Genomic DNA, 16,743 nt, shown 5'->3' with positions numbered 1-16,743 from the left:
ATCATTAATAAAAACATATTCACTTAATTTAAAACAAAAGTATGTGTATTTAACATATATATAATAAGCACAGCAATTCCCAATTGTTTTTGATTCACGCATCCCCCCCCCCAAATGTAATTGCGCCTATCTTGAATAAATGAAACCTTTTTTTTAAGTGTGTAGACAGTGTGTTAACATTTATTTAATTTTTCGTGTAATGTCATAACTAATAATAAATTATATAATACCATCATTCAATTTTTCCACTAAACTATGTTATAATATATTTTTACAATATTTTTCGTATCTATTATTTTATATTTAAATTTTCCTTGAATAATAATATTATTAATTACAAATGGTTGCTGATTTGTTTTTAACTACACATCCATAAGCATACATCCATTCATCCATTCAATCTATAACTAGAACACAAATTCTATAAAGTATTTTTTCCAATCCTTAATTTTCAAATGATTTAAATTGTTATATTTAAACATTATATTTATATATTATATTTATTTATATTTAAGAGTTATTTTTTTTAATGTTTATTTATTATGTATAATACCTATTATTATTTATAATTTTTTTTTTTTTTGTTTATTGTTTTGGTTATCGTATTTTTACGAAACCTTATTACGTTATAATACTTTTACAGATATTAAATATGTTATTTTTCGTTACCTGTTTTTATAACGTTTGGATTACAATTGTTTTTGTAATAATTATTATTTTTGTTAAGTGTAACGTAAACATTATGACTTTATTATATAATATTTTTCAAAATATACCCTTTTCAATTCGGTTTTCTGGATACCGTTCGAATAACATCTACACGAAAATGTACCGAAATTGCCTATCTACGTTGCCTTCAGATATGAAATATGTTATTATTTTAAAAAATATCAGAATAACAATAATATACTGTAATAAAAACGAAAAACTTCACAGAATAAACATTTACACAATAATTCAGGTTCGTGAGCGAATGTTCTACTATGAAAAAAATGATAGGTATTCAAAAGTATAAAAATAGTTTTATTATTCTGTGATTCTACGTAATTAGATTAAAATATGCAATGTAATAAATACACTTCGACATATTTTTTTTTAAATTATATTTGTTGGTAAATGGTAATGAATAATAATAATGCATAATAATAATAATAATGACATTTGACCCTAAATGATTTAGTTAAATCTAAGGAATGGATTACATTTGATAGACAGCTGTGTGTATTTTTTTATTTTTTATTAAGCACTAAATTGTATGATGTGTACTGTGTAGTTTTTGTTAGGTTTTCCGTGTAATAATTAATATTGTTTACTTTCGCTGTCTGCCGTCTAAGTACTTGCTTATGACCCTGACTAAGGTCAACGTCTTTAACAATAAAATCAATTATGTATAAATATTTATGAGTACACAAAGTAAATTGTAATATACATCGTAATTGGTAAGTATAAGTAGGTGGAGTAGACAGATACATAATATGAAATTTGCTATAAATTATAATATGTATTAACTGAATTTTTATATTTGTATTTTTAGGATCTTGTAATTATAATATATTATGTAAGTATATCAATAGATTGTACTCAAAATAATTTTACTTAGATATAAATTAATTATTGGTTATTTTCGTAAAAATATAATAAAATAAATACTAAAATATGCACATTCGTGTGTTTTTATGCCTAACTCCCGCAATTGTTGATCTTACAGTCTTTATCCCTTTTATATAGGTAACTCTGGAAAAAACAACTTCATATTACAGTAAATATTATAGGTATAGTGCCGTTTACTATTTACTACATTATTTATAATTGTGGTTTTGATATAATACAGTATATACGAGTATAGTTATTTTCCTCGCCAAGTAACCAAATAAAAAATACTAAACAAACATCATTCAATTGATAACAATATAACAATATTAAATAATATGTTAGAACAATATTGTTAAAAGATAAAATAAAAATGGACGGTTTGCCTTTTATACCGGGATTTCGTTTTAACGACATAACAGTAAGTAACTATAATATCGTATTATAATATTGAGTTGACTCTGCTCGTGACACACCCGTAATATTTGTTATGAAAATATTTTATGCGTGAATTATTATTTTTTCATATCTGTTATATTTGATATACAGAAACTAGATTTCAATTTGAGTACTCAGTTCCAATGGAAAAACGGATACGCCCTTCCCAAAGACAAATCGACGGGTATAGGAAAGAATAAATTAGACGTCGACAGCATATTGTATGGTAAACCATTTGACGTCACTGGGTACGTAAAATCGGTACTTAATTAATATATAACTACCTAAAACCTTACGTAGAATAATAGCATACAGTGTTAAGGCGTGCAGGGCCCCCACGAGAGAGGGGGAGTCAGAAGGACCCGTGGTACTGGGGCCCGGCGTTGGTGCAAATAATTACTTCAATATAATATATTAGAAAAATGTTTTAAATACATTATTTTATGATATTTTTAAACAACTCGAAAATCATATGCGAAATCTATTGGTTATGATTATATCTTAAATATTATGATATCACACCAATATTAATAACTTGAAAACAATCGATCACCTATGAAATTTTTCCCCCTCTTTCCCAAACTAATAACCAAAGTTGGTGTATTTATAAAATTTATACACGTGATATTTTTGTTCGTAATAATTTAGTTGTATAATATTAATGGAAGAATATTTTTCTAGTTGTAAGTTAATTTTTATTTTTATATTTTATCGTTATCTTATTATCATATATTTATTTTGTGTAAACGTACAGTTCTACCTTCTACACATAGTAGTCTATAGTTCTATAATGTCTCACTAAAATTAGTAGCATTGTCTACGGATTTCATAATAACTAGCCTATTAATAACTATGGTACGAACAAAATGTATAATCTGAAATATACCTAAATAATATTTATACTTATACAATAACTAATAAAACAATTAGTTACTAAAGAAATTCGAATTTAAGTGATAATGTGTATTAATCATTAAATAAATTTATAAGTTTACCAGAACTATACACATACATACATTAAATACAAATATTATACAGTATACGATATAACAATTACACTATTTTATTTTTACCTGTCAAATATTTTATAACTTTTTTTAAAATATTTTAACTTTTAAAAGGGCGTCATACCAGCATGTGAAAATTTGCGTTCAGCAGATTCAATTTTATGCTGTTAACTTTAATATTAGAGTCAATTTACCTATTATCAAACTTTAAGGCTTTTATTGATATTTTAATTTTTAAACGAGTTACGAGCATTTTAAAGTTTTAATATTTTACATAACTATAACTCACTTAAAAATTAAGATATTAATAAAACCGTATGATATGCCCTAGATAATATTATTAATATTATTACCTTTAAATTTGATACCCTTTAAGTTGACTCTAATATTAAAGCTAACAGCATATACAATCGATTCTGCTCAACGCAAATTTGCTATGTTTTACGTTCGGAAGACGGAGATAACACATCCGGGTATGACGTCCTTTTAACATACATTTTTAGTGTGTAGGTACTATCATTGATTATAAATACTATATAATTTTCATAATCAATGTGTTACTATGTATATAATATTACACATGTTTTCAATTTGTAAGGGATACATTTGTTGATGTATTAATTGTTTAATTATACCTACTCCTATAATCCATACATTAAACTAATAGTTTATATATATTCATGTCAACAAGTTAATTGCTACTGTTACTGTTATTGACGTTATTGTATTTAAGAGGAGCCCGAATTTAGTTCTGTACCGGGGCCACAAATATGATGTAGAGCGCCTGAAGGCATGTATTAACGCAGTATTAGTGTGCTTGTATAGCTTGTATCTTCCAAGCATGTTCCTACTTGTTAATTACTTTTAATTTTAATAACCGTGAGTCAGACCCAGTAATCATATGAACCGCAGTGTTTGAAACCTTATCAAAAAATACACAAAAAAAATTGAAACAATATACGAATGAATAATTAAATGAAACAGCGCGACAGTGGTCTATATGTATTTAATATAACTTACCTCTTGTACATGTTGTATTCTTGTTTATTGTCATTTAGCATGTATTATACAACAACTAATATGCATATATCACTACCTATAAAAAAAATAAAAACCGTCGGATAGCATAAAACGCTTTACCTAGATTTTACAAATCTCGTTTGTACGCACATTATATTGTTTTTTTTTTATTTATTAATTTTTTTGTTTCAAAAAATGTTTTGTTTTTACAAGGTTTTAACAAATTATATTGTAAAAATACAATCAATAAAAATTAATTCCAAATTTCCAAATAAAGGTCATATAACCTGAAACACCAATAGCATTATTATTTTTAATGAAAAATCTAAATAATGAATAACCTAATGAAGATAAGACCAAACCAAACTCACATTTTTTTTTATTTGCCGTGAACCCCGAATTAAATCGAAATATTTAAATTTAATATAAAATCAAAACTGAACTTTTAATAATAGTATATCAATAAATAATGAATCACAAAAAAAAAAATGAAAAAAAAATATTTTAAAATTTTATTTTTATACTTTATTAAATTTAATATTTTAATGCAAATTTTGATTTAGATCGTACAGTTTTCAAACTAAACCATCTATTGATATTCAAAAACTGGACAGTTCATAACATCACCAATTATATGTATAGATTTGTATATCGAATTTACACTTTACAGTTACAACCCAGAATTGACATATGGAAAAGCCAGAGACGATCCGAAACCAATGGACCTACCACCTTTCGTTAAGTTGGATAGAAAATGTCTCTCTTATTATGGATACACCCAACATACCATACTTAATTCACCAATAGAGAAATTTCGAGTGCGCAAAATTAAAATTACATACTACTTGATTGATGACACTATTACCATCATGGAGCCCGTTGTCGAGGTTAATTTTTATCTTTACTGTTCTTTAAATATTTTCCCTTCAAATTCGATTTTTCAGTAACGAATAGCTAACACGATTATATATTTAACGTACTGTATAGCCAATAAACTGTGTTAACATAATATATAGATACGAATTATCAATTATTGGGTGTCACTTAAAATTATTTTTTTCTTATAAAATGTGCACCAAAATTTGGTACAAAAAAGCTGATTTTAAAATCTCATCCGAAGTGATAAAAATATTTCGTTTAAATAAACTTTTATGTTTTAATGATAAACACACACAGTATATGCTATTATATATTATTTTAACATTTTTTTAAATGTTTGGAATTTATTTATCAATATTTTATTTAAACAAATAATACGATGTGCAAATTATAAAAAAAACTTATTATTATGCACAAGTTTATTTTTAATTTATGGTTGATTGGTAAAAAACGATAAAAAAAATGTAAATTCCGTGTCACAATTAATTAGTTATTTCCGTTCAAAAAAATGAAAAAATGTATATAGGTATTGTACTTTCACATACACTTTTCTAAAATATGTATTTACAATTTAAAATTACTTTAAAATTTGTGTTCTCTTTTAAGAATAATTTGACGAAATAAATTGATACATAATACATGATAGGTAATTACTAGTGAAGTACTGTAAAAAAATATTGTTTTCTTTTATCCTGCAGAACGCGGGTTATGTCCAAGGGTGTATACTAAAACGTGGCCAAATACCGAATCCAAATCGCGAAGGTAGACCTTGGCATTGGTCCGACTTCATTATTGGCGCGGAAATCAGTTTATACGGAATCGCGTACAGATTGTGCGGCTGCGACTTGTACACCAGAAATTATTTGACCAGCATGGGCATGGTAGTGATCGAAAATCAACCGATGCTCGACGACCCTTACACCAAATTCAGGCAGATGAAACTGCGGAATGTAAGCGAACAATCGACATTGCTAGACGGTAAGTCTGCAGAAGACAAGCTCAGGCAGTTTTTGGAATATGATGGAAAAGTGTTGAGGTATGCCTAGCTCTAGTTTGGAGTTATGAAGACAACGTAACTATGTATTATGTGCAATATTATAGTCGACACACAATAGTATCTATTAGTGTCCCTAGTACGACAGGGAAGTCAATAGATAGGTACTAAAAAACTATAGGCGTTCCAAACCATAATGTTTTTACACATACTCGCATTATCGTATTTGTCGCAAATGCCTACCTTTTTTCTGTTTTTAAATAACTATGCATCTTCAACGAATAGAGTATTTACAATCTATTTATACAATAAGTAAAAATATAGTAAATGGTAATACTATACTATAGCAATAGACATTAATCCTGCAAGTAAGGGATAACCAATTGGCCCCCCTACGAGGCTGAACCGGCTGATTAACGGGTTGAAAAAATTACAGCTGAGTTATTTTTGGGAAAGTTTCATTTTTTCCTAGAATAAACCCCACAGATTTAAAATATATTTTATTTTGTAATAAGTTGTCTATATCATATTATTATGCTATATGCTAAGATTTAAAAAAAAAACAACTAATATTCAACTTTGTTAAGACAACTTGTAACTTTTAAAAGTAGAAAAATAGTAACTTAAAACTTTACTTAAATTTTAAAGCATCAAAAAAAACCATAATATACTTCACGGATTATACGAAACTGATTATAATTATAGTTAGTATATAAAATATAAATATATAATTTCATGTAATCTATATGAGATAATATTGTTGTGTATTCTAAATTTTCATTATTTGTAAAAAAAATAAATATTTACATTATATTATTTGTATTTATAAATATTTCAAACATCCTCCCGGATTTATGGAATTAAAACTAGAGGGGATGTAAAATTGTAAGTACAATTGTACTTTGTCCCCTCTCACCAATGATTATCAATTCGCATTTTAAATTATTACGTATACAGGAACGTTGTTCGACGTCCGTTTCTAATAATAATTTTAAACATTTTATTGGATCTATTTAAGTATCAACATATTTTAATATAATAACTCATCTTTTTAAAACTGTTAACAGATTTTACGCGACCTGGAATACTGATATTTCAGATCCCACAGAGTGTAAGTATTTCATAATCATTTATTACCTAGCAGACGATCGGTTAGAAGTATGCGAATCAAAAACCATGGGTAATATATGTGAGCTGAATCCATCAAATGTGTTTTTAGGCAAAATTAAATTACCCAAACGTTGGTCAAAATTTCCAAGTAAGTAAAAATATTTTCCATTATCTCGGAACCTACCTACAATAGTAATACCTAATACCTAATATTTATACATTTTAATATATTTCAAATATTAATAATTATTGTTTAAATAAAATGCAAGGTATATTGATTTAAATTCATATTTTATGTCAATACTGATGGGTCATTTTACTTTCTCAATTTTGTTCAATTTCCAGCAAACTTCCCATTAATTTATTTAGAAGCGGGAAATGAAGAATATCAAGAATATTATCGACCAAGAGATTTCATAATTGGAAAAGCAATAAATGTGATGGGTCGTAGGTGTGTAAACCAAACTAATTAATCAAATATCTTGGAAACGTTAACTTTTATTCCATTCTTAGATTTATGCTGTATGACTGTGATCCGTTTACTAGAGATTACTACAAAGACATTTTGAATATTATTCAACCTGAACCCATCCAAATAATAAATCTGGAAAATAATGATTTAACTGTGACTCGACTGCAGGTATCTATCTAATTTTTTTACTGACAAATAACTATCCAAAGTAATTTTAGTAATTTTTTTTTTATGATTATAATTTATTAGGCAATACCACCTCATACTGGTATTGGTGAGCCAGACGATACACTCCAGAATTGTTTATCACTTGTACCTAAACCACCAAAAACTTTGGATTTTGTTAAGTTTGTGCTTAACGCGACTAAAAAACTTAGGTATAAATTGAAGATGGTACCTGTGTATGAAGTAGACAATTTTCGTGATTTTATGATGGAATATTGCATTGGCAATGATCAAATGTGCATAGTTGAATTAGCTAGTAAAAACAGTGGATTTAATAAAGGACGATTCATGTCATCTGCACGGTTACGGAAACCGGGCACCAGTATAGATTCAAATCAATTCTATGGGCCCAAAGATTTTGCAATTGGTAATATATTTACCATATATAACATAATAATGCAATACTATACATTTACATACCTTTTAAATAATAATTAAATTTACATGGAATAATTTGAGTTAAATACTTAAAAATGAAATGAAATTCTTACTGCTATAATAAATTAAAATTATTTCTTCTGGCTTAGGTGCTGAATTGTATGCAAAAGGTTTAGTTTTTATAATTACTGAATTGGACGTGTGGTCATACAAATATATGATCGAAAACAAGGATATGTTCACCCAAGATGCCATTGATGGAGCTAAACTTTTTTTGGAAAGCAAAAACTTGTTGAAAAGTCAAGAAAATGTGGATGGAATATCAGTGCATGAAAGTACACCAGTTTTATCGGATACCTAATTTTTAAATTTGGTAACGACTTTTTATGTTTCAACATAAACTTCAATAAACATCATCAAAAACTTATACATTACTATATTATAGTTGTAATTTCATACATTCCAAACTTTAATAAACTAAAAGAAATATATTTACTACGAGTTAATGTAAAAAAAAAAAGAAAAAAATGTTTGTAATGTAACTATTAGCAAATTCACAAATCTTTACTAATATTTTGTATTTAGCGAATACTATCAGAATTTATGAATTTACAATTTACCCGCAAAACCAACTTTTTGACCAAAGTTGGCATTACGTCCTATATCTTTGAAATATCTACCGAATTAATAATAAATTATAACGCTTTGTTTGCGATAAATTGAAAGTTAATTTTTAGAATTTGTGACTACAGCTTAATGAGTAAATATTGATGGTTGAGCCAACCATATACGATAATTCCTATCGTACCAAACGCCCGTTACTTAGGTATATTTTTAGAAAACGACATATTGGGCACACCATATTAAACCACTATAATATGAACTCGTTTTATCAATTAATTACGTATAGTCCACCTCTACACAAAACCGATCATAAACTTAGGGAAAAAAAATTATTTACAAATTGTGTATTTCTAATTAAAAAAAATAATAATAATAAAATTATAGATACCTATAGCTGCTGAAAGAATGTTTCCAAACTATTTTTCAATCTACCCATTGCAAGTAGAAATACTAGAAATACGGAGATAAGGGTTTTAGTTGCCCAAAAATCGACTTATTCTCTCTAAAAATTATTGAAAAATAATTTTAATCACGAATATTTATCATCTAAAATAGTGTTAATAATAGTAAATATAATTTAATTTAAAATAAAAATAATATAAATGAATATTTTAACTGAAAAAATTAAAACTATAAAATTTAAAAATTAATTTAAATACGTAGGAAGTTCTACCACTAATCGCTCAGAGAGGTTGAGATAGGCTTACTTATATTATAGTTTTCAAATACAATATACAAGTATGCTACCCCAAAATAAAAATACTCAAATTAAAAAAAAAACATACCTAGTAACTTTCTTGTCAAGCGTCATTTATAATACAAAAATACTCAATAATTTTTAAAATTTAAAATATTTTGTATTAAATGTATTATATTATTAAATTATCTCTTATAAAATCATTAATATATACAACGATTTCTTTGTAAATAATCGTTTATTTATTTTATTAATTCAACTATACTTTTCTATATTATTTAGCATAATTGTTAGCCGTCTTATTTGTAGCTCGGCTTGAAACAACTTAAAACATAAGTCATTCATAGTCTCTTTAACTATCTTATCTTTTTCTACACACTCGGTAAAATCATTCATAAGTAAAGGATTGTCAATAAAACAATCTGTCTTATAACCCTTTTTTATTTGGTTTTCATACTTCTGGATATTTGATTTTGCTTTGATATGCTGTTTCCACTCCTGTTTTTAAAATAAAAATTTAAATAAAAGTCATTGAAAAGCTATTTCGTATATCCTATACAGTATTATGTACTTCTATATATTGTATATTATAACCATGGATCCCCATATAAAAATGGTCATTGTTGAAAAAAGTATATATTATGTTTAATGCGTAAGTATATTCTGCATAAAAGTAAGTCAGTCTGTAACATTTTTCTATTTAATATTATTGAAATATAATTTTTGAAAATGAATTCTACGTATTAAAATAATTCACAGTTATTAAAAACTAATATTTTAAAGACTTTTAAAATAAAAAAAAATGAAAACTTATTTTTCTTAATAGTTTATATAGTAACCATTTTATAGAGTTTATAAAAATAAATATTTTAAAAGTAATTAAACGTACGATTTTAAGTTCAGTCAGGAAATGTTTAGACTATAGAAGAATATTTTGTACAATATTACCTATAAGACAAGTGTTATTTTATCAAATATTATATCTTAAACACTTAACCTATAAAAAAAATAATAATTTTAATAACTCCACATTGTAGGTATAATACTAAGTTTTCATTCTTTATTTAAAAAAAATAAATAGATTCAAAAAAGGGTTTTTAAATTGAACACTAATTTGTTAATTTTAGTTAAAGTCAAGTTATATCACTAAACTAATACCAAATTTAAAATAATTTAATTTACTTACATTTTTAAGTTTTTCTAACACAGCCTCATTTTTATCCTTTTCTTTTTTTAAATCGACAACTTTTTTGTCAATATAAGGAATTTTAGCTAATTCAGCTTTAATATCTTTTAGATATTTATTTTTAATATTTACCCTTAAAAAAAAAATATTGGTAAAATTTGATACTTTATGCAATTAAATATTTTATTATATGATATACAAGAAAAAAAAAATTTTAATTTTGAAATTTATATATGTCTATTGTCTACCCACCAATACATCGTTCTACAACCGTCAATATTAACTTATCTAAGTGACATAATACAATAGTTTTAATAAAATTAGTTCAAGTAACCAAATTATGAAAATAGGACAAATAGGTAAGTACTAATAATATAACACAACTACTTTTATATATATATATATCAGATTACTTATTAAAATATGTCCATAATGATTCTACTCAATTACTATCTTTGATTGATTTTAATAATATAATCAATCACTGCTAACTTATTTCATATTCTATTTTATAAAAATAATTTTCCTTCGCTTCATTTTTTCTCAAAGCTATGTCACAGAATATTTGTATTTCTTTAAATTTAGTAATTTTATAAACAATATAAACCATCGAGTTTTTCTTTCCTGGTTGCTGTTACTATTATTGCTATTATTTGTTATTTCGTTATATTACCATTTTACTTTATTTTATGCTATTATATATTAGGTATTGATATAATTTTTACTAATATTGCATTTTTTTATTATCATATTTATGTGTTATGAATATATATATATATAAGTTAACTTATTTATACCTACTATTATTATTAAACTAAGCTAAAACTTGTACTCACAATATTTTGTTACTTTACTAAAATATTAAATGCAAATTACAGTCAAGTTTGTACCTATCTATAAAATTCACCAAAACTGTAACAATAAATTGTTGTTCTAAGAAATAAATAAATATTCACATTAAAAGAGAAGTTCTATAAAAAATAAATACAAATTAAAAATGTTTATAAATTAATCAATTAATGTTAATTTTAAGCTTGTCTTTGTTTTCTGTTCTTGTAATAAATTATCTGTCATTTGCAGTATTTACAATAACAGATAATACATACGTAAGAATATAAAATATATATGCATATTGAACATAGATCGATGGTTATAGCTAGTATAATAATTATTAATACCAGTCTTGTTAAGTATTTGAGTACATGTATTTAAATACTTTTTAATATAAGTATTTGCAAAGTATTTTAAATACTGTCTAGCAGGAAGTATTTGTATTTTAATACAATAAACTTTTATATAAATAATTTTAATAAACGAATTATTCGTCAGTCGTCACATATTTTTTTTTTTTTTTTTGAAAATTATTATACTATGTCTATTTTATTTATATTTTTCGTTCATAAATGTCGAGAACCCCTATATTTCTGATGTCTCGTTCATTTTTTAATGTGATTATTACAAAGTATAAATTAAAATATACTTAAATGCAAAAAAAAAATTTGGGAATGATTTTTTTTTTAATTGCTTTTTATATGCTCTTATTTATATTCCATTAACAACCTAGCTACTACCTAATATTAAAAAATTGCTATAATATAACAAGTTTTATTTTTTTTAATTTTTTAGTATACAATTAAGTAGATAAGTGGTACAAAAAGTTCTAATAATACCAAGTTGAATGTAACATGACAATTTTGAATTAGTTATTATAGCATTAATTTGGAAAGCTAACTAGCAGAAAAATAAAAAATAAAAAAAGTATTTGAAAAGTATTTAAATACATAGAAAGTATTTGTATTTGTTCTTAAATACTTTTTCTTAAAAGTATTTTAAATACTTTCTGAATGGAAGAATGGATTTACTTGTACCTATCTGTATTTAAATACAATTTTAAAAGACTGCAGATTAATACGCAGTATACGCGTTTGAGATAGTACTAGCTCTCAGCTCTGTTATATCCGCCATTGAGATTATAGCAATATTAAAGAAAAATACTCACATAACTTCCGTACTATTTTTAATTGTTTTGTTTTTCGCTAATATTCTCCGATATTCAGGTATACTAAACGTGCTTGGTGCCAAATTTTCAATATCTTCTCTCCTCTTTTTACATTTTTGTTTCTGTAAAATGTATTTCAAGCGCACTTTGTTTAACTTTAAATCCTGCAGTCTACAAGATTTAATTAACTTTTCTACATCCTGTAATATAATAAGGGTCAAATCAATTATGAAATACGTATTTATATCAATTGGGTATTAATAATATTATCATAAATCTGATATTTAATAAATTACAATTATTTTAGTGAAGTTACAAAATTAAATAAATTTATGATAGTAAGTACATAAAATGTAATTTGTTTAACGGATATTTAAGTATTTTACTATATATATTCATTTAAATTACGTTATCAACTGTAACAAAAAATCCTGTAAACTTAGAAAAACAAATTTAAAGTAATTGAAGTTACATCTTGAGAAAGTTTTGCCTTTGTCTTGTCATATACCATGCCCACAGCAGTTTTTATTTCTAAGTTATACTGGTTTTCAGCGAGTTCTGCACATTCTATCAGTTTCAATTTCAAGTATTCCGTATTTATATTTATTTTCTCATTTAAATCATGTTTTCGCTTGACTGCCGCTTCTTTTTTCCTTTTGAATTCCATCAATAACTTTTCATAGTATTGTTCATTTTCCTCTTTTGTTCCATTTCTAATCAGTACATCAGATTCGCACTAGTAATACGTATACCATAATAATTTATTATTAAAATTTATCTATATTTAGTACACTAAGTTTATTCGATTATAATAAATCTACGCTAATAAAATTGCAAGCAAAAGTCGAGAGAAAAACTTTCATGTTTTAACTTTTTAAATTAAAAAGTTAATTTGCATAGTATTTTTTACAGAGAATTGTCTATAGCACGAATAGAAATTTATAAATCAATGATGTAGATTTCTCAATCTCATAATTTTATAAAATCTTTGATTTCATAAATATTGAATATCTAATTTAAACGAAAGATATTCCTAGTATTATTTTTTTTAAATTTTGAAAAAAAATTCTTACTAATTTGTATTAAAATTATTTAAAGAAATAAACACTACCATTATACTGCCCGGTCAAATATCTTCATTTTTTATAGTGAAAAATTAGTGGGCCTTTTACGAAATCACATGAAACAGTTTTCAACAAACAAATTACGAACGTGATGCAGCATATTAATAAAAGTACAACTATTTTCAACACTGCTCTAAACCGGCTAAACCTGCAGATAATAATCACTCACCAATCCCTTTTCGATGTGCTCGGTTAGAATGTTAAACACTCTAGTTTTGCGACGTCTGAGATCTGACAGTTCTAACCTCAGATCGTCTAGGCGTTTGATTGCTAGCTGGATTTGTTTTTCATCATTAGCATAATCAATGTGTTCATCGAAAACGTTTTCATACGACGCCGGTTCAGTAAGTATCCGTTCTTCATCTAATTCTACACCCAACTGCAAACCTTCCTGTGCTGTTTTCCACCACTGTTCACCCAATAATTCATTAAAAGTCTCGTCGAACTCATCGTTATATGCCATTTAAATCAATAAAAAAAATATATTAAGTACTCAAATGATAATCTATATACAAAAATATGTTTTATTTATTTTCGTCTCTCGTTGGTAGGTATACATCTGTTGTTATAATGTGTCACGGCAAATATATAAATACACAAACACAGCCAATCTTACACTACATGAATCATAATTTCAGCCTTTTCAACCAGAAACCACCAAAACGGACCTTATCAACGTATAATAATGCTATTTATAGTATGTACTATTTAATACTAGGGATAAGTACTCTAAGTAAAATAATTCAGTTAAAAGTAGTATAATATACTATGTTATTAGTATAACTTATATAGATGTAGATACCTTTTTATCTAAGATAAAAAGAAATATCATTAGCTGGTTTACAAGTAATTAATTATAAAAATACCTATTTCGAAACAATTTCTTAAATTAAAGTATATCATTATACGTTTCATGTCCACTGTATCCTCTTAACAAATCTTAAAAATATCCAATTAAATCCCATAATTATATGTACGTATACATATATATATATATATATATATATTATATATGTATATAATTGTTACAGTATTTAAGTCAACGTCAGTAATGAATTTTATAAAAATTAAATTATTCATTGATTTGCATGTAACATGAATAACATATCATTATTTTATTATTGTATATGTTTTTTTTTTATCCCTGTGAGTAGGAACTATAATACACCTTTTGGTAGTCTATAATTGCCGTAATAATCGACTAAAATAGACCTAGTAGTATCAAGTGTAAACTTATTTATTTTTGAACATGGCTAAATGGCTTAGAAACAAAGGATGTCACTACTCACTATACGATACAGAAATCAATGGGAAACCATCTTGTTGTCATTTATCATTCTTAGTAACAAAAATATGACGTCTTCTCTAGTAAAAATTTCCGGAGGCAATAGTCCCACATTTGGCTCTCCGATGGAGACTGCGATAGAGGAAAGAAATGTTTGAGAGTATAAACACATAGCATACTGGAATGTAAAAGTCATTGCAATGTGCGAAAGCTGGGGAATCTAAAAATGGAAATTAACGGGATGAAAATCGACATTCTTGGAATATTTGAAATACGATAGCCTAAGTCGATAAAAGTCGAGTAAATATACCTATTATAAAATTAAACTATGACAATATTTTGGAGGGCAAGACGATGAGTTTTTTTTTAAAAGTTAAAGGTTATTCAACATTTTTGAAATTTTTGTTAATTCTAAACGATTATAATGAACGTTATATTGGGAATAATGGAAAAAAACTCAACGTCTTGCCCTCCTAAATATTGTCATCTTTTAATTTTATAATAGGTATATATTTACTCTATAGAACCAAAATTGAGAGAGTTCTATTCAGACTGCGTAAACGCGTTTTGTCAATGTCGTACGCGTGTAAGACAGAGACAACACTTGCGGGTATATCCTCTTAACTTTCAAGGGTCACCAGCTACCACAAATATAATTTTCAACAATAACAATGATTGTAAAAAAATGAAGAATTAACGTCACATTTGGTCATTTGGACTAATTCAAAATTATTTTATCAATATCAAAAAAAAATTATTAATTTTTGTTAATAGGACGCCATACCCGCATATGTTTTCTCTGTCTTACTAACGTACATCATAACAAATTTTCGTTCAGCAGAATACATTTTGTGACGTTAGCTTTAATATTAGAGTAAATTTACCTATTATCAAATTTAAAGGTAAGAATATTATCTAACAATGACATATGATTTTATTGATATTTTCAGCTTAAAGTGAGTTATGAACATTTTAAAGTTGTTATATTTTACATAGCTGTAACTTTAAAATAATAATATCATTAAAAGCATATGTCATTGTCTAGATAATATTCTTACCTTTAAATTTGATTATAGGTAAATTTACTCTAATATTAAAGTTAACGTCACAGAACGTATTCTGCTGAACGAAATTTTGTTATGATGTACGTTAGTAAGACAGAAACAACACATGCGGGTATGGCGTCCTCTTAAGACAGCCAATAATGTCCCCAATACATTTTGACTAAATTAATACACACATTGGCCATTTGGACATTAATCGAAAGAAATTATAGTTGTTAAAAAATAATATAACGGGCCTCTCTTTAGTCTCGACTTTGACTACGTACTATAGCTACAATCTATGTTGAGCATTTTAAATGAATCAATAAAATTCGTAAATAAGTTATTTTTTTTTTAATAAAAAAGTTAAGATTTTTTAATTAGGTATTAAAAAAATAATTACCTATTTTAAATTTTAGTTTTTTTTTAATATTATGTTTATTATTCATCAAGGTCAATTTGAAGACAAAATTAATATAACTTCTGATTTTGACAAATATAAGTGTTTCAATAAATCAAGAATGAAAAACAAATTTCGTAATTGAAATTTTAAAACTTTAAAACAATTTTAACAAGAAAAAAATGTTTTCTTATAATCCTATAAATAAATGTAATGCCACAAAACCTTTTTTGTACATAATATTATATATATATAAATATTTTAACCATATT

The 16,743-nt window shown here is 25.6% G+C and overlaps 2 protein-coding genes across 2 annotated transcripts; one reads left to right on the top strand and one right to left on the bottom strand.

The window, feature by feature from the left end:
• Positions 1 to 1,963: 1,963 nt before the first annotated feature.
• On the top strand, positions 1,964 to 8,474 carry LOC132925039 (EF-hand domain-containing protein 1-like). Its single transcript, XM_060989469.1, has 9 exons — positions 1,964 to 2,011; positions 2,140 to 2,276; positions 4,726 to 4,942; positions 5,633 to 5,970; positions 6,996 to 7,186; positions 7,384 to 7,489; positions 7,552 to 7,678; positions 7,760 to 8,102; positions 8,263 to 8,474. Exons 1-9 carry the CDS (start codon positions 1,964 to 1,966, stop codon positions 8,472 to 8,474), a joined length of 1,719 nt encoding a protein of 572 aa, XP_060845452.1.
• Positions 8,475 to 8,722: 248 nt separating this feature from the next.
• Positions 8,723 to 14,206, bottom strand: LOC132925037 (uncharacterized). Its single transcript, XM_060989468.1, has 6 exons — positions 13,913 to 14,206; positions 13,092 to 13,355; positions 12,620 to 12,819; positions 10,621 to 10,753; positions 9,700 to 9,932; positions 8,723 to 8,789 (listed from the first exon to the last, which is right to left on the bottom strand). The coding sequence occupies exons 1-6, from the start codon at positions 14,204 to 14,206 to the stop codon at positions 8,723 to 8,725; spliced, it is 1,191 nt and encodes a 396-aa protein (XP_060845451.1).
• Positions 14,207 to 16,743: the final 2,537 nt, after the last annotated feature.

Source organism: Rhopalosiphum padi, chromosome 3, assembly GCF_020882245.1.
Source record: "Rhopalosiphum padi isolate XX-2018 chromosome 3, ASM2088224v1, whole genome shotgun sequence".
NCBI lineage: Eukaryota > Metazoa > Arthropoda > Insecta > Hemiptera > Aphididae > Rhopalosiphum > Rhopalosiphum padi.
This window is presented reverse-complemented; position numbering and strand designations above follow the sequence as displayed.